Below are 18,689 nucleotides of genomic sequence, written 5' to 3' on the forward strand. Positions count from 1 at the left end.
CCTTTTTAATTCTAAATAGTGTGTGTGACATATAAAACAAGCAAGCATTAGGTGATGAAGAACAAGTGGTATAGTTCAGTGAATGTGTTCTTCCATGACAAAGTGCTCCATGAAAATCAAATCCACGAAATTTTGCATTCCAAGCAAAGCTACCACGGTCAAATGATACTAAACAATGTGAATCCAACTTCATGCCCCATGGAATTTCAAACAAATGTGGATCCAGCTCCTTAAAAAAGATGAAGAATGAAAAAAATGGAAGAGGCAAGAGAGGGGGCGCCACAAGCCTTCAAGAGATTACAAACTTATCAAACACACTCTGATTGCATTGAGGAGATTATAATGATTTTTTTAAGACGAGTTTGTAATGATGGAAATCTCAGATGATTTATAGAACTCTCGAAATATATCATAAGATTGATTTATAAATTATTTTGAATTGTTAGACCAATTTATTAACTTACAAAAATGTTATATACAAAGGGGGGAAAATGAAACAAAAGCTCACATAAAATAGCAAAATACAACGTTTAGCAAACATGTACAAAAATGTGCTTGTAGAGCAATGAATGCTTGCTAGTTCATCCTTATTTATTTAGCAAAGGAAATGTGGTTGGTGCTGCTGCAAAGGAAGCCCTCTTCACAAACCTACCTTTCATCCTGGGTCTCTTCTCTGCATTCAATTTCCTAACCTCGTACCTTATCTTTTTTGAGAACAACCTTCTTCGCCGCTTTTCTCTGTATCTTAACACCCTTGCCTCTCTGCCACCATCTGCCATTACTGCAGGATGACACCCAAATCCACTGCTCCATTCACCACCATAAGGATGTTGAACCTCTGTTCCACAAGTTCCCTGTTTCATGAAAAAAACACCAAAAGGCTTCTTAGTCATATATATACCATATATGGCCTAAGCCTAAATATTCATAGTATAAAATTAACATAATCAAACTACTAGACAAAAATTTAGACTAATTCCAAAATTTAAAAGCAGATAAATAATCTAAATCAGCACGTGTGCGAACTAATGATTAGTTTAAATGTTCAATTTTGTATGTGTAACAAATGTATTAGTATATGTTTAGATATCAATTGAGTTTAACAGACTTTCCTCGAAATCCATAACAAAAGTTCTGCACACATTTTTTTTAAATCGAGTGCTAACGTCTGTTTACACTGTGTTAAGCTAGTATAAAAAATAGCACCACTAAATAATGAATTGTTTAAAAAGTGGAATCAAGAGTCAGCTTTTATTAGAGAAAAACAACTAGAGAAGAATCTTAAAGTAAGTTGTGAATCTGCATCCCAGAAAGGAAAAACTATAATAATTCAAATATTGGACTATAAAAGTGGCTAATAATGAATCAAATAGGACAAAAGAGATAAATTCCAATACCATGCATTCAGGCCAGAACTCTTCAAGATCCAAGTCTGGTTTAGCACCAGTTGTCCAAGGAGACTTTTGGCCAGACCAGGCAATGATCACTGCATCATAATCAAGCTGCAAAATCTTCCTTTTTCCATTTTCTTTAATCAACTCTGAACTACCCTTTCCCATATCATCATCACCATTAATCTCCTTCACCTCATCCTCACATGTTTCAAGAGAATCATCATAATCAAAATTCAACTCAAAAGATATTGATTCTCTTCCCATCTCCCCACCACCCACTTGTTGTCCCTCTTCCTCTTCCACCTTCACCTTCTCACTACCCACAGAACACTCCCACTCCTCTTGTTTGCTAGCATCAATCAGCCCCAACTCTTCCATCCCCATGCACTCATTTTCCAACCCCCTCCCCAACAAGCTCTCAACATCAGCAGCAAACTCAGCAAGCTCTACATCAGAAGGAATAAGAATCCCCTGCAAGCTTTCCAACTCATAATCCTCCTGAACCTTAGGACCAGAATCTGAATCAGAAGCATTTGCCACTGCCACCACAGCTGAATTCAAAGAAGAATTCGGAGTGCTGCATAGCTCAGCCCCCACAAAAGGATCATAAACCGGAACCCTGTACAGAAGCTGCTCATGCTCCTCATTCTCTTCATGAGAATTGGAATTCACCTCATCCAACCCCACCTCCGGCACCAGATGAAACGGGTTGTTCCTCTGTTTCATACCTTTCCCCTGCCTTGGCGTTCTCGCTTTCTTAGTGAAGCCACCGTGCCACGACGGCTCACTACCACCACCACCAGACTTGTACGACGCTGTTTTCAACCGCACCCTCTCATGCCTGCGAGCTAGTGGATTTGCAGAGTGAACAGAGGAGTCACAAGCTTGACATAGGAAAGCATCGTCGGCAGCACAGTACCACCGTGCTCTCTTGGTTATGCAGCTGTCACAGGCTCTGGCGGTTCTGCCACCAACCGCGTTTGCCACGTTCTTTGTAGAACTCATCACACTGTACTGATATTAACAGCACCAGTTGAAGAAAGCAGAGAAAGAGTGAGTGTTTTTTTCTTTTTTTCTTTTCTGCTATGTGTTTTTGAACTTGAATGATGATTTTTTGGTTTAGATTTTTTCTTTCTTTATTTAACAAAAAGTGTTGGTGACCCACAAGAAGCGCTTTTGCAGTGTATTTAACAGCGAGGGTTGCACTTTTGGGACTCTTTACACAGTGAAAGGATTGAGGGATAGGGCCCTACAAGTGAAGGGAAAGGGCCTTATCTGGTTTTTCATTGGTGGAACTTGGAAAGTTGATCTTAAACTCTGGTTTCTGATTGGGTGTGTTTCTAATCTATGGGATTTCTGGTGGGGGCCCACGTGGGGTATGGATGAGCATGGTGGTTTTTGGAAAGAAAGAAAAATGTAATGTGTGAATGAGACCCTTTTGTTGTTAGTAAATTTCTCGTGCTGATCCAGTAGCGTCTTACATGGGCTACTAGTCACTGACTTTTGTTTCTGCTGTCCCCTCATGGATCCGATCCAATTTCACAATTCCTCTTTCTAATCTATCTTTCTTTCTATCCCACTCACTTTTCTGCCATGGCATTTTACCAATTATATCTGCTTCAATGACCTCGTGTGACAGAGTGACCAAGTGTGTTTTGCCAGCTGAAACTATCCATTTCTTACTTGGAATCGTCTCATCTTATGACAGATATTTGTTTTTGGATGGGAATTTAGACAAATATCATTACATCCTTTGCCAATTGTTCCGGATGAACCAAATGGCTAAAAAGGATCAATAACATTTTTATCGGTCCAAAAATCTTGCAGCTAAGCATCTATTGTGCAGCGGATGGCGGATTATAGGACTTAGACAAAGAACATCTCATCTCAATTAAAATAGATCGGCCGCATGACGATCATTTAAATAACTATTAACAATCGCGATTGCTTAAGCAACTCTACTGTAGAAATATCAACTACATGGCTTCTAAGAGACTTGGAGAGCCAATTATGGTAACATTCGAGTCTATAAATATATGTTTAGTTATTTATTTACATAATAGTTTGGTAATTACTCCCACTTATAGTTACTAAGTTTTCTGTTTCATACTTACTTATAACAGAACATGTATGGATTACAATGTTTTAAAGCATGGTTAGGGGAGTTCAAAAAAGTATGGTTAGGAAATATGGCTAAATTTTGGAAAGAAGGAAGGAAAAAGAAAATGTTCATTTTAGATAAACATGAAACATAAAGACTGTTATTGGATTCACAGAATACAGATAATTTAGATAAATTTCTCATTAAGTATTTACTATTTATAGGAAATGAAAAATTGAAATAGTCTTACAAAGACCATCATTGTTTCATTATTTATCTAGTGTCATTTGTACAACCTTAAATTAAAATCAATTTTTTTATCTTAACTTTTTTAAACACTTCTTATTTTATTTCTCTGTATGTGCCAATAGATTATAATTTTTTTTTTTCATAAATTATAAAGCCAAATACTTGTCTCAGCTCATTAGCTTTCACAAACTAATATTGTCCTCATGTAACCAAAAAAGCTTTCACAAACTAATTATAAATAAAAAAAGTTTAATGGATATGTATTTTCAATGTAAAACAGTTTTACACTGACAACCAATCACAACATTCCACGTAGGTAAAATAATAAATTTCACTTTAAATTCTAATTAAAACCAAAATATATTTGCCGATGTGGCGAAAGTGTAAACTTTGTTTACATTGACGGGGTGCACACACATTAAATTGATAAAAAAATTAACTTGGACTTAAATTGATTAGTTAACAAAAAGAATTAGGTTATGGTTAAATACTCGGGGCAAGAAAGAAGAATAGAATGACATGATTATATAGCTGTAGAATCTATGATGATAAGGGAAAATGAAGAATTTTTTTTTGGGTCAAAGGAAAATGAAGAATTTGGATGTGGTTTTTTTCTTTTTATTTTTTTTTTGGTTGAAGGATGTGGTTAAATTAAATACTCAACTTGCAAATGGATATACTACAATGATGTGGATAGTGGATACACTTCCCAACTCTCATCAATAAAGGCCCCAAAAGTCCAAAATTCAGCCCAAGATGCAAATTTGGGAAGAATATGTGGAAGATTTGTCACGGGTTAATGTGGACGTATTCCTTGACGTGACAAGAACAACATCCATTGCTAGCGCCTTCCTCTGTCTTCCATTTCATATCTCAAATTGGAATTTTAATTGAAAAGTGCTACCTACACATTTTTTAACACATTACTCCAACTTTTTGTCAGTGAACCTCAAACTAGGTATTTTTTCTATTTTTGATCAAATCTCAAAATATTTTTTTGGTCAACAGTGCAAAGCATCAAAACTCAAAAAAGGCCAAGCCAAAGCCCAACATGACCGGGCAAAACATGTTTTCATCTGTTTGTCATGCTGTCCTATCCCCTGTGATGAGGTGGGTCACAATATGAAAGCTTATAATTGTAAAGCATTTTACCAAAAAAATCATAGTGTGGGTTTCGGCCCAAACTCATGAAACTATGTCATGTCCTCCATCTAAAAATAATAAATTCTCTGTTTTTTGTTGTTACATATAAATTATCTCCCCTTACATTGCCTCTATTCTATACGAATATTTTACTTGGCTGAAAAAGACTTGATGATACAGGCTCTATACCATACTTCATAATAACTGCTTGGTGAAGTTAGGCCCAGAAGAGGCCTGAATGAACGTTATCTATGATTGACTCAGAAAATGTCTCACTTATATCCGTTGCTTTAGCTAGAATCCTGACAAAAGTGCACACATATATAAATAAACCCCAATAAAAGTAAAAGTTATTAAATTTCAATTTCAACCACCAAATCTAGCATACCCAAGAAAAAGCCAACTGCTGATGTACAAATGAATCACCATAATTTATTGATCTGCTAGACCCACATGTCATATTAAAAACACAAGAGCTAGCTATTTGAATTATCATTGTCAGTTACTTCAATATTTCCTTTAATTTCTGTATAGCTAAGCCTTATAATTACCAAGTACTTTCATCATATTGAATAGGTGCAGAACTGTAAAGCAACAGTCAAACTTTGGCTTTATTCATCCTCTTGACTTCTGCACATAAACAATTTATGTTTGAATACATTTATTAAAAGAGTTATCTCTTGTATAAGAATTTTATAAAACTTAATTATGAAATCATATAATTGATTATGATCCATGACAAAAGATGGTTTTTGTACAGATGTGGAAAAGAAGTCTGTATGCAATTATGGGTGAGAATCGCCAAAATATTAATGTGCTTAGACTTGATTGTGCCATTAGTAAGAAGACTGTGTAGCACCACACTTGTTCAGAGATTCTTTCTGCTTATACTCTCAAAGAATAGTGTCATTTTCTCTAACATTGCTATTATATGATAGCAATTCCCTGTTATTGAGAGATGTGTAAATAAATAATCCTTTCGTAATTAACTTAATTAAAAGGACTATACCTCATATCACTACAAAGTCCGTAAGAAAAGTTAGACACTGATGCAATTTTTTACATCAATGGCAAAAGCCTTTTATAACCAGATAGGACTGGAATTGGATACTTTTTTTATAAGCCATATATATATATATATATATATATATATATATATATATTATATTGAAATGAAGTACAAGGGGTACTTGAACCCAATACAAATAGAAAGAGCAAGAAAAAAGACTAAGAACAACAGAAAATTACAACAATTAGCCCAACACCTCCTTGAACGAAAGACTTTAAAAAATTGTCTCATTAAAATCTTAATAGCAAAAACCCTCTTAGAAAAACTAGTGAAGTAAACCTTACTGAAATTGGATACATGGATTAAACAATGTCATTTTGTTCTATTATAAACTTATCAGAGCGAGTCCTAATCCAAAGTGTATGCATGGATATCCAGCCCAAATATCATAACCACTTGTTAAACAAATTAAACTTCTCCACCTATAAAGCATGTTCTATATATCATTCATCATTCTGAGCCTTCTTGAATTGAAAAATTAGTATAGCAAAAAAATGTTCTATTCCATAGCGAAGTTTGATAACGAAGTGAATATCGAGTTAATCGGTCAGACCAAGGGCGTGACGAGTGGGACATGGTGGAGTCATGACCCATGTTTTTTAATTTTATTTTTATATGGTAAGTTAAGCATTACCCGTTTGCTTTTTTATTACTCTTTTAGACATATATAGAGAATTCTTTCTGATCCATTGCTAACTTGACCGCCATAGTAACTTTTGTAGGCTCCTACCTGCGCTGTAGATTTTATCTGCTCCACCGTATTCTCATCCATATTCATCATCGCGCACCACCATGCGCGATCGGATTAACATCTCTCCATGTTTTTTTTTTCAGAAAAAAGAAAATAAGAGCATAAATTTGCACATTACAATAAAATCAAAACTTGCACAACCTTCTAGTTAGAAAAAGCCATTTTCCTTAAATGGTTTGAGTATAAACTGTAGGAATTTTCATTCTACAGTCAAATTCATAAGATCAATCATACTTCCATTAAATGTTAATTATTTGAGGTAAGACATGTCTACTCTGAGTTATACCATGATCTTACAAAATTGTTATCATAGTACTAGATTACTAACTTCCAAATTCCATTTCACTTTTCACCAAGTCAAATCACTTAATTTCAGACGAAAGAACTCCCATTAAATAATAGTCATGAATGCAATTGTACTTGTTCTGATCAATGAAATTCAAACCGAGCTATAAATTCGGCATAATGAATCACCATAGTCCAGTGCTTACCATGGTAGCTGAATTTATACATTGCTGTTCTACCCTATCGTTGAATAAATTGGTAATTAAATTACCATACCATAGCCCAGCCATTCATTTATTATGATCAGAGGAAAAAGAGAAAATGCAATATCATAACCCGCAAAAACGGCATTAATGAATGACAAGAGGCACAACATATGAACATAACATGATTTTGATGGCCTTCACTTTGTATTGGTGATGCCCTTAGGTTCAGACGTGCCCGTTCATAACCCATAATTGCGTGAGTCACATTCAAGAACTAACAAGTTGTATTAATTTCAGTCATGTTTTCATTAATTTGCCATTCTTCTATTAGTAGCCGTTTGCCATCTTTTATCAGTCTCTTAAAAGTTTGGTGTAGAACAAGTTCCCTTTCGCCATCTCCATTCTCTCTTTTCGATATTGTTTAAAAAACTGTAGCTATCATTCCTGATAAATGACTTTCTTAGAATTTGAAATTGTGTACTCACTTTTACCAGAACCAGTAAAATTGATGTTCGAATACTTCATATTTTTTGGGAGTTATGATATATACACACCTCTCCACTTATTTTCCACCTTCTCTCTCATTTATTTCTCTTTTCTCTATCAATTAAATCACCTATTACATCTTTACTTTCCTTCTCCTTTTTTCATATCTCTCTCTTCCTTCACCTCTCCACACCTTAAAAATGAGGCGTGAAGAAATAATTATTCATTTTTTGGTACAGATTCGAATACTTCATATGAGGCAAAATAAATAATTAAATAATGTCATTATTTTGAACCCATGATTACGTTAAAATTAATGTCATTGTCTACAATCATAAAGAACCGGCTTTAAAATGTCAAGATGGATTCGGTTCTTTAATGTTAACTATTCATCTAATACATCCTCCCATTCAAGAGATTACAAATTGTATTTGGGTATAATTATTCTAGTTAGGAACATCTAAGTGAGCTCATGTGATTTCTTACATTTCTTCATCCCAAAATATTCGTTTAAATTGAGGTTGTTGGTGTATAGCCTTCCTTGAAATAATGAAAAATTGTACTGAACTAATGTGACTGATGCAGCCACAATTAAAATGGTGATATATATACAGTTTATGTCATATATGAATCAACTACCATAAAAATTTAAGGGATTGGATTTGGAGCTAGACTAGTTAATTATAGAGGTTCTGATATTGGGTCATGAAACAATTATTCCCGTAGCAAACTGAGACAAAAATCAGATAGTGAACCAATGATACAATCAATTTAATGCAGACACCAAATGACAGAGCAATTGAAAATCACCTTATTTGAAGAAAAAGATAACTAGCCAACTGCATATCTAAAAGGAATATCATGATTGATAGGTAGGTATTTCTAATCAATAGCTACAATTGGTCATTATTGTTATTTTAGTGCACAATCAGAAAATTATTATGGTCAGTTTTTATGTAGTAACATTCTGCACAAACACAAATAGTGAACTGCTATGCCAATTATACTTTCTCCCTGACACCAAAGCATTTCTTACATTATTACTGAGTCCTAATTACAAGCTTCTTAAGTGCAAGCAAGCAGACACAATAGAAACTGAAGTTGTTTTCTTCTCTTACTGATAATAATGCATATAGTCAACACATAGAATTGTCCTATTAAGGATTTCCATGTAAATTCACAAGAAGACCATGTAATTCTTTAGAAAATGACAAAAAAAAGTACAAATATATATAGAAATATTACAATAAAAAAAGTGGAAACCAATGACTGACTGACAAATGAGAATTATGGTAGGGCTACTGCAGAGAAAGGGGCATGAGTATTGAGCACACATCTACTTTAGCAGATTATAACTGAAATCAAAGTAACCAAACTTGTAACGTTTCATACTTGTTCTCCTAGACAGACAGAGTTTTAAATTGCGGTTGCCGTAGCGGAACAGGTGTAGGTTAATTCAGCATCAATTGCAGTCGCCGACCGCAATTTAAAACTCTATGCTCCGAGAGGCTTAGAGCTTAACGATCTCCGGAATATGAACCGGATAGCGATCAATGCAATCCGACCAAGGGCCATCAAAAGGAGTCTTGATGGTTCTATTGCACTTCCACACAGCACTGTTGCATTTAAATCCACTCCCAAACGCAATCTGCCAAACTCTATCCCCTCTCTTCATCCTCCCCTTGGATTCAATGTAGTTCAGCTCATACCACAGCGACGAAGACGAGGTGTTCCCGAACCGGTGCAGCGTCATCCTCGACGCCTCAACGTGCTCCGCCGAGAGCTGAAGGTTCCTCTGCAGCTCATCAATCACGGCGCGTCCACCGGCATGAATGCAGAAATGCTCAAAAGCTTGCTTGAAATCAGGAATGTAAGGCTTCCATTTGGGGTTGAAAATTTTCCTTCCAATGAGAGTTGCAAGAAATAGAACCTGCTCTGAAGCTGGAAGAACAAGAGGACCCATTGTAGTGATGTTTGATTTCAAAGCTTCTCCTGCAATTGCCATGAGATCTTTTTGAAGTGAAATTCCAACCTTCCCTTCTTTGTCTTCCTCTTCAAACACGCAGCGATAAGCTTTGTCGTCTGAACCTTTGTGTGTTCGAACAACATGGACCAATTTGTACTTAGCTCTGCTTGATTCAGAGCTTCGATTCGATAACATAATCGCAGCACCACCCATTCTGAACAAGCAATTAGGAAGAAGCATAGCTCTTTCATTTCCTTGGTAATAGTTTGGTGTGATGATTTCAGTGCTCACAACCACAGCATTTGAATTGGGATGAACTTGGAGAAGATCACGAGCTAAATCAATTGAAATCAACCCTGCACTGCAACCCATTCCAGAGAGGTTAAAGCTCTTGATGTTACTCCTCAATTTATACTTGTTGATCACCATGGCAGAGAGTGAAGGTGTTGGAGAGAATAAACTGCAATTCACAATCAGAATGTCAATATCCTTTGGCTTAAGCCCTGTTTTCTTGAACAGAGAATCCATGGCTGAGAAAATCACAAGCTCTGCTTCTCCTCTGGCAGCTTCCATGGTGGGTTTGGGAGGGATGTAATGAATTGCAGGTGGCAAACAAGTTTCTTCACCCAAGCCAGAGCGTTCAAGAATCCTCATTTGAAACTCCACACTTTTTGGATTGTTCTTCAAGATGAGGCGAGAATGTTCCATGAAGGTTGCAAAGGGGACACGGCAAGTAACAGGTGGTTTGAAACAATCATAGTCAACAAGGTAAATTGTGCGTGGCTTGGACATGAAGTACACAGTTCCTATGAAGATGATAAGAAAAACAGAGCAGAGAATTTGAACAAGGTTAAAGTGAAGAGACTCGAAAATTTTGAAGATTTCTTCAGGGCCTAAACGGAGCAATTCTATCAAGACACCAACCATGATTGGTACAAGGGTGAGGGTGAGAATGTGGTTGACTAGGTATTGGTAACCAAGTTTGACATACTTGAGCTTAACCGAGGTGGAGAAATCCGGCAAAATAGGAGGCATGTTTGTAATTTTTTTTGTGAAATTTGAGGATTGGAATTGGTGGAGAATGAAGAATGAAGAATGAAGAAGAAGAAGGTGGTTTTTGGCAATGGTATGAAGAGAATTGAGGAGGGTGAGGTTATAAAGGCAAAGGGTCCTAGGGAGTGAAGGAGGCAGATGAGAGGAGTTAATGAAAGACTTCACGTCACTCAACGCTCACTTAACTTGGTATTAATTTCCATAACTCCACCCTTCGACATCTAACTAAGCCCTAACACCTGTAAATACTTATATCAAATTCATTGATTTCTATGTCCTTGCTTGCTTCTATTATCATTATCAATTTATCATCAATCATCAATATGGCTAGTTCATATACTATGCATCATTAAAATGTGCATGGTTTGATATAAGGCAAATAGGAGGTACCCATGTTGGTTGGAACTTCACATGTATAACCCAGTGTTCTTATAATAATGGCTAAAGATTATTGAACCGTAGGGACACCCCCACAATACCTATAGTTTGTGGCAATTTTTTTTTTTACCGCCACCAACTGCAAAAGCTAGCTAAGAAGATTAATTCTAGATAAAATGTATATTTTTTTCATGAGATGATTTTCTTGACATTGGAGAGAAATTTGAGATTTTGTTACAATGCGAAACTCACTGAAAAAAGAGTGAATAAAGTTTTATACCCACTTGAAAATCACTTCTACCTCATGAGAAGATAAAAAAAAAATGAGAAAATGTGAGACTTGATGTACTGATGTGCTAGAAAAGAAGATAAAGATAGAAATAAAAATTAAATAACTGAAAAATTGAATGGAAGAGAAAACGAGGTGTGAATGAATCATAATCCCTCAAGTGACTTAGTGAGTCTCAAGTAAATGTCACTTATGCTTTATTTGTTATAGTATAGACTGAGAAGAGAGTAATCAGAAATTAAAGGGTCTAGAGTTAGTAGTGAAACTCAAACTCATCTAATTTTAGTTCCAAATCATATGAGGAGAGAGAAAAAAGCAGAGGGTCACCTACTATAGAGAGTCTCTTCAATTTGAATAGAAATTGGTCACCCGACCACCACTTGCATCCTCCTCTTGCGATCACACTGCTCGTCTTTGAGCTGTCTCCTCTAAAGCTTAGAGTGCAATGACACGATTATATGTTTGCTTACATGAAGCATATTAAACAGATCTACATGTTATCTTATCTCCATCAAGGGAAAATGAACAATCAAGCTCAGGTGGTCAATCTACTTAGTATTTATTATTTAGGGTTTAATTCCCTTATTTTGTAAGTGTCGTTTCGGTTTGCCTTTTATCTTCCTCTTACTAAGTCTTGACCCTAACAAAAAAAAAGAAATTAGTGAGCGTGTTGCCTTTAATTTACTCACCTTTTCATTTTATTTATCTATTATTATCATATTTATTCATAAATATTTATATATTTACGTAAAAATATCATTTTACATAAAATTAATTTTCTATTCAATCAAAGAAAAGAAGAGACAATCAACATTATTCTTTCTCTATTGTACGAAAGAGCCTACACTCATATATTCAACTCGTCCGTGTACTAGTACTTTTCAATTGATTGCCCACACTTTGTATCACTGCTTGCATTCATATGAAACTTTCCGAGTCAAATAGTTGTTCTCTTTAAGTCCGCAATCAAGCTTTGACAATTCATTTATTTAATGAAAATTAATTCAAAGTTTTAATGCATTCAGTTTATTAAATATTAAGTATTTATCAAATTTTGGATTTGTGAAAGGTGAATGACACCTTAACATTCGGTCACGAGTCACGAATTTTAACCAAGTCCAGGTTAAAAAACAGATGGTGAAATAAATTGTATTCCGGTTAATTTAATTTTTGAGACTTTGAGTACTTCGACCCACTAAGTTAAGGTTGTTGTTTTGCCAAGTTTAGAAACATATTTTAATATTATGTAAATTTATTTATTTAATTAAAAATAATATATGAAGAAATCATATTTTGTTTGGTTATAGTTGTTACAATTTTTTTATTTAAAAAGGGTGCACATTTTTTTCCAGAATTACTTAAAGTAGCTTTCAAAATAATAAAAAATCTGAAGCTTTTCATATTCCTACAAGAAAATCAGCATTTTGCAAGAGTTCTAGCTGCACTCAATCTCGGCAATTTAAACCGTCGTAGAATGTATGTCGGATCCAGTTGTGACAACGCTTTAGTCATGAGTGTCACACAATTGTTCTACGGCGGTTTAATTTTGACCAACTGCCGGGATAAGCGGCTGCTGATATATAGTGGCAATTAGAACGCCGCAGAATGTGAACTACATTGACCTCCTCTATGGTTAAGCCGCTGCGAAATGCTAACATGAATTTTTAGTCTCTTTTGCAAACTGCTGCAAATCTTGGAGCTATCACGCCATGTAGTATTCATAATGGGTTACATAACTATCAAATTTTATCTAAAATAAATATAAAATTTTTAGTAAAAACTTGATATATTTTGTTTACCAATTAATATAATTAATAAAAATATTTTGATGGATATATTGGTCTTCGGTTGCAGGTAGATACTCTTTGAAAAAAGACCAAATACCATTTACTTCCTCTCCCTCTCCTAATTATAGGCTTTTTAAAAATATATTTAATATCTTTTTATATAAAATCCTACTATATTTCAAAAATATTTATTTATCATATATATGTGAAGCGATATGGATTGTACTTTGAAGGGGTAAAATACCGTACCGTAATTTAATATATGAAGCAGTTATGTCTGTGTTAAATGAAAAGTTTGTGTTGACCGATCGGAATGGATACGTAGACTTACCAAATTAGTTAAACAGGTAGCAGCTGAGGAAATATTAAATGGCAATAATAATGCATTTAGGCTTTAGCTGATGGTTACCAATCATTTTCTCTATTTATGTTCACTACTGCTCTAATCTGCAATTATCATCAGTTTTGATTGAAACATTTTTATTTTTTATTCAACAGAATAGGGCCAAGCCCAAGAAACAACCAAACCTTGCAAGAAACTCATTTGTTATAATTTGGGGGAGACACTTATAATATTTTTGAGCGGATTAAGACATCCAGATCAAAGTCCCCCAAAAAAGCTCTAGTAGTTCATTTAAATAACCAGGTTTAGTCTTTTACTTCAAAAAGCAACTAGTAGCATTAATGAAACACTAAGGATTTTTGCTTCTTCTCCTTGCCAAACATCATCATCTTAAAGATAGTAATGAAGGTGAAGATGAAGATGAGATGATGAAGAATATGATGAAGATTAGAATGTCTATTAGATCATATGTGAGTGACTCTTAAATCTTAATGATACTTGGACCATTTAGAAATGCAAACATGAAATTATAAAGTACACCTTCCGGTCACACATATAATAACTAAGTACATGCATTAAATGAATGAATCTAGAATGTGTTTTTTTGCTTATAAATATGTATGACCGGAGGATGTAATAAATTATTATAAAAATGTCCGAGTGAAAAATAAAATACTGATAATGAAATGGGGAAGAAAAACCATGAGATCTAGGAGCAGCACGTATAAGTCCACGCGACAGCAACATGACCTCCACTTGCAGCCGTCAACATCGCAAGCTACTCCGATAAGGTTGTAAACTATGAAGACATCTCTTGCATCTGCACCTTCAGCTAGGCCTTCATCTCCTCGAGTCGCGTATCCTGGTGGACTTTCTTATGCTCAACATGTTGTTAGAACTTAGAAGCATCAGTCTCCCTCTACGGCGCATCAACAACATATTCTCAAACTCAAGAGTCATTTGCGTGTTATGAGCTGATAACCTTGAGGCTCGCAAATCGTCGGTCATAGAATATATATTGGGTCTATCACGTGTACAAATAAATGTCTTTGACACCATATTTGACTCTTCAACTTTCTCAACCCTGTTGACAGGGTTGGAGGAGTCAACCTATGTTGACACCTTGCTTTTGGGAGCATTTGAGGTTTGAGACATATATGTTGATATTGATGTCTGTCTTCAAACTAAGTGAGAACCGATAGAAATGGATGAAGTATAATACTCAAAATATCCCGTTAAATATTCAACTCATTCAAAAGTTAAAGTCTTCATTGTTTATACACAATTCAATGTTTGTAAGAACATAACTGCATATATTTTCACTTATATATACAGGGCAGGGACAATGATGAATGTTTGTAAGATTTTTGTGTGTTCTCATCCTACGAACTTCCTCGAGATTGATTGGGCTCCAACTAGAGCATTTCTCGTGGGATCCTTATATGTAGGCGGAAATTGCATCCCTGCTAGAGGGAGATAAGAAGATAATGGAGAAATTTAATAGATGATCTGACGAGAAAAGAAGATAAAATTAGAAGAAAAAAATGCGTGAAAATAAAATTCAGATGTGAAAGAACCAAAATCTAACTGAAAATGGCTCATTATACATTTATAACGACCCGGAATAGGATTGATTGGGTATTCCATTTTCGTTGCCGACCCTACCTAAAAGCTAATACTGTCTAACCACTTCTGTTATTAATTTTTCATTATTTATCGTCTGTGTCCATTATATGCCGCATCCAGAGGCTATATATAAATGTGATTGTATGGTAGAATGACAGTGTGGTTATACACTTAATCTATCATGTGGTGTCACAAATGCTAAGTGGTGATTAATTAATAAGTAGCTGATCATGACTGCTCACAACCTTCCTTCACTACACGTTTTCTTTCTACTCAAATTTGTTCTGCTTTCTCTTTCGTTATCTTCAAGTTTTTGCTGGAAGGGAAATTTGCCAGAAAAAATTCCAACATTAATTAATGTCTTTGTATGCTGGAAAAAGTTGAAGCGATAAAGTATTATATATGAATAGCCAATCAGGCAACAACTTCAATTACTAGCTAATTAGTTGATTTGATTTTTAAGAATTCATTCAATTGACTTAAGCCGTTCTTTCTAACTTATGATCTGAATTGGTGTGCAACTACTTAATCAGGAAACTGAGTGCAAATTGATTATTAATTGAGGTTTGGTATTTGTCTTGTCTGGTCTTCCTCTATTATCCACAGTTTAGCTAACCTCAATCTTATTCTTTTCTATTTAACTTCTCTCTACCAATTGCTGGTTATACCTCACTGGCAGTGTCTTTGCTAGTATCTTCCTGATATCCAGTCAGAGCTTACTCTTAGCAACTTTGAGTGTGTCCACTATACATATTAGGGTATATGTTCGGTGTGCATGGTACACCATTATTTTTTTTTTGTTTGTCTTTGACGTGTAAAATTGTTTGGGAAATTGGTAACAGTCAATAACTACACTAGTCAGACCTTAACAAGACCCAAGCGAACCCCATACACAAGCCCAAGTGGCTGGAACCTTCTAGGATGTAGACACATGTATGGTAATTCTTATCCTATATAGATTGTAGCCGGCTAGAACTAGATAAATGAAAATATTAATGCTTAGAAGGTAGAACTCTCTCTTCAAATGATACAATGACGGTTGAAACTGTTGCATATCAAATTTTAAGACAATCTAGGGTGTCACTATTTTCAAATGATAAAGTAATAGTTTTAGTATATTGTGGCGTTTTAGACCACTGTATTTTTTGAAATTGACCGTCATTTAATACGATGTAATGATGTATAAATGACATTGTAATGGCGGTTTACGATTTGGTATAAACAGTACGTCGTATGGCACAGCTAATTGCAATGGTTTAGGGAAACCGCCAATAATGTAAAAAACCGCCATTAAAACCGCTCTAATATAAAAATAAAAATAAAAAGACCGCCTTAATTTGCCTGTTCTTTTTGTATATAAAATTATTCAAACTAAAGAAATGAACAATTATAAATCTTCCATACTTGTTTTACCCAAATCCAATGAGATAAAAAAGAAAATGAATGAATATGAGGGAAAATAGAAAGTGAGATGTGAATGAATAAAATAATTATTTTGTTTGTGTGTTTTCTTCTTCATGAGAACAAGTAAATAAGAATGGAATATCAATGGGTTAAGTACATATGTAATAAAAAGCTTTTAGCTTGATCAGGCTGCTAAACTTCTGCTCTTGATGATTCGGAGTCGGGATATGTTGCAGGGTGAGTATAGTGGAGCATGCAGAAGACTGCATCTACCCTTTGAACTTTCTATTTAGGAAAGTTATACATCGTTTATGACTTCGATCAATTGTACAATTGGTTGTATGGTACAAGTTTTGGAATATAATTATTTTGCCCAATTTTAAAAGGCTATGATCACTGTTGCAACGTGTTAAAAAATACTTCATCCATTCCTATTTAATTGTCCCTTTGAAGAAATTTTTTTTTTCCTATTTAACTGTCCACTTAATATTTCAAGAGAGTATTAAATGATGTTTTTACAATAAATGTCCTTATCAGTACAATAAATGAGGAGAGATAACACATACTTTAAAGGTAAAATAGAAAAATAACCCTCACTATTTCTGAAAATCAACAAAATGAATCACAACCTTAATATGTGTCACCACTCAAAGTGGACAGTTAAATAGGAACGGAAGGAGTATGTTATATATTACAGTTTTTCTAACAACACTAGTTAGCCTAATTAATGGCCCTAGCTAATCACTTGCCCAATTTTTTTTTAAAAAAAAAAAGTGTTTGGTTGTTTTTTTATAAGTAAAATTTATTGAAATGAAGTACAAGGGTACTTCAACCCAATATAAAAAGTTAAAAGAAAAAAATGTGTTTGTATATAATTTTTTATGCATGGAACTAATCGATCGCATCCCTCATTGTAGCACTGCATTCCTGCCCATGTCATCTTGACAAAGTCAATTAATGAACAATATTTAAAATTACCCAACGTTTCTCGGTTTTTCTCCACTCAAAATGAAACAACTGGTCACAATTGTAATAATTTTATAGGTATGGGAATTGAATTTGCACCACAAGATTGGATTCCAATCCTCTGCTTGTAATTTTATTTATTTATTTGACCCCATCCTTTCATTTTTATTTTATTAGCACACTTAATTAGTGAGACCTATTAATTAAGGAGAAGTTGAACCAACTATCAGTCACCTACCTTAGCCCCCAACCGGTAAGTAAACCATAGAGAAATAGTATTAGTAACAAAGGGTTTGTTGTTCAAAAAAAAACAAAGGGTTTGTTTGATTTCAGTAGTTTTCAGTTCTCTCAAGGTTTTGTTAGAATTACACTTCATCCCATTCTTGTCTAAAATCTACACCTGATAAGTGTCATTTTTACCTAGTTTTGATGTGCAATTTAGGCCCTTATCTTTGGGATTAATGAGTTATATTTAACAACTTCACCCTCTTTTTATTAGAATTTCCTGATATGTGAAATTTAATTAGAATGTGCACAAGTATTGATTATAATCTCAAAAAAATGTTGTAGGATTGAGGATTGAAGATTGAAGATTGAAGAAAATGCAAGCTTTGGATAGGAATAACAAATTTGCCGGGCACTCCTCAGAGGCTGTCGGGCGCTCCTGGCGGTCAAGGAAACTTCCCTATGAAGAATGCAGAGTGTCGGGCGCTCCTCAGAGGCTGCCGGGCACTCTGTCTGACGAATTTCCTATTTAAGCTCCCTCTTTAGAAATCTGAAAAGAGGAGGGGACCAGAACATAACCCAAACAGAGGGGAAACACAAGAGAAACATGGAGAGAGGCTTAGGAGGCTAGAGAAGAGGCTTGGACATCGGATTCGGCGGCGAGACATCGCGACGGTTTCGGTTCTTCTCATTCCTCTTCTCTATTTGTAAAGTTATCCATGAAAATGGATAGCTAATCTCTCTTTTGTTGGGGTTTGATGTAACTGATTGATACTTATGTTTTCTATTTGATTCTCCTTGATATAAATCATGTTCTTTGTTTATGAGTTAGTGATTCTCTCTTGATCTTCATGTTATGTTTTAGTTTGCGCACCTAGAACATATATGCTTGATTCGGCGTGAGAGCGAGAGCTATATCGCCTAGAGTCCGAACTAGAGTTAATCACCTAATAATCCTAATTGCTAGA

General features: G+C 34.9%; 2 protein-coding genes across 2 annotated transcripts; both read right to left on the minus strand.

The window, feature by feature from the left end:
- Positions 1 to 488: 488 nt before the first annotated feature.
- On the minus strand, positions 489 to 2,561 carry LOC130721261 (zinc finger protein CONSTANS-LIKE 16-like). Its single transcript, XM_057572027.1, has 2 exons — positions 1,398 to 2,561; positions 489 to 854 (listed from the first exon to the last, which is right to left on the minus strand). Exons 1-2 carry the CDS (start codon positions 2,397 to 2,399, stop codon positions 588 to 590), a joined length of 1,269 nt encoding a protein of 422 aa, XP_057428010.1. The 5' UTR covers positions 2,400 to 2,561; the 3' UTR covers positions 489 to 587.
- A 6,214-nt stretch (positions 2,562 to 8,775) lies between these two features.
- Positions 8,776 to 10,796, minus strand: LOC130718555 (3-ketoacyl-CoA synthase 6). Its single transcript, XM_057569160.1, has one exon. The coding sequence runs from the start codon at positions 10,683 to 10,685 to the stop codon at positions 9,195 to 9,197; it is 1,491 nt and encodes a 496-aa protein (XP_057425143.1). The 5' UTR covers positions 10,686 to 10,796; the 3' UTR covers positions 8,776 to 9,194.
- Between the last annotated feature and the right edge of the window lie 7,893 nt (positions 10,797 to 18,689).

The sequence above is a fragment of the Lotus japonicus genome, chromosome 5 (genome assembly GCF_012489685.1).
Source record: "Lotus japonicus ecotype B-129 chromosome 5, LjGifu_v1.2".
NCBI lineage: Eukaryota > Viridiplantae > Streptophyta > Magnoliopsida > Fabales > Fabaceae > Lotus > Lotus japonicus.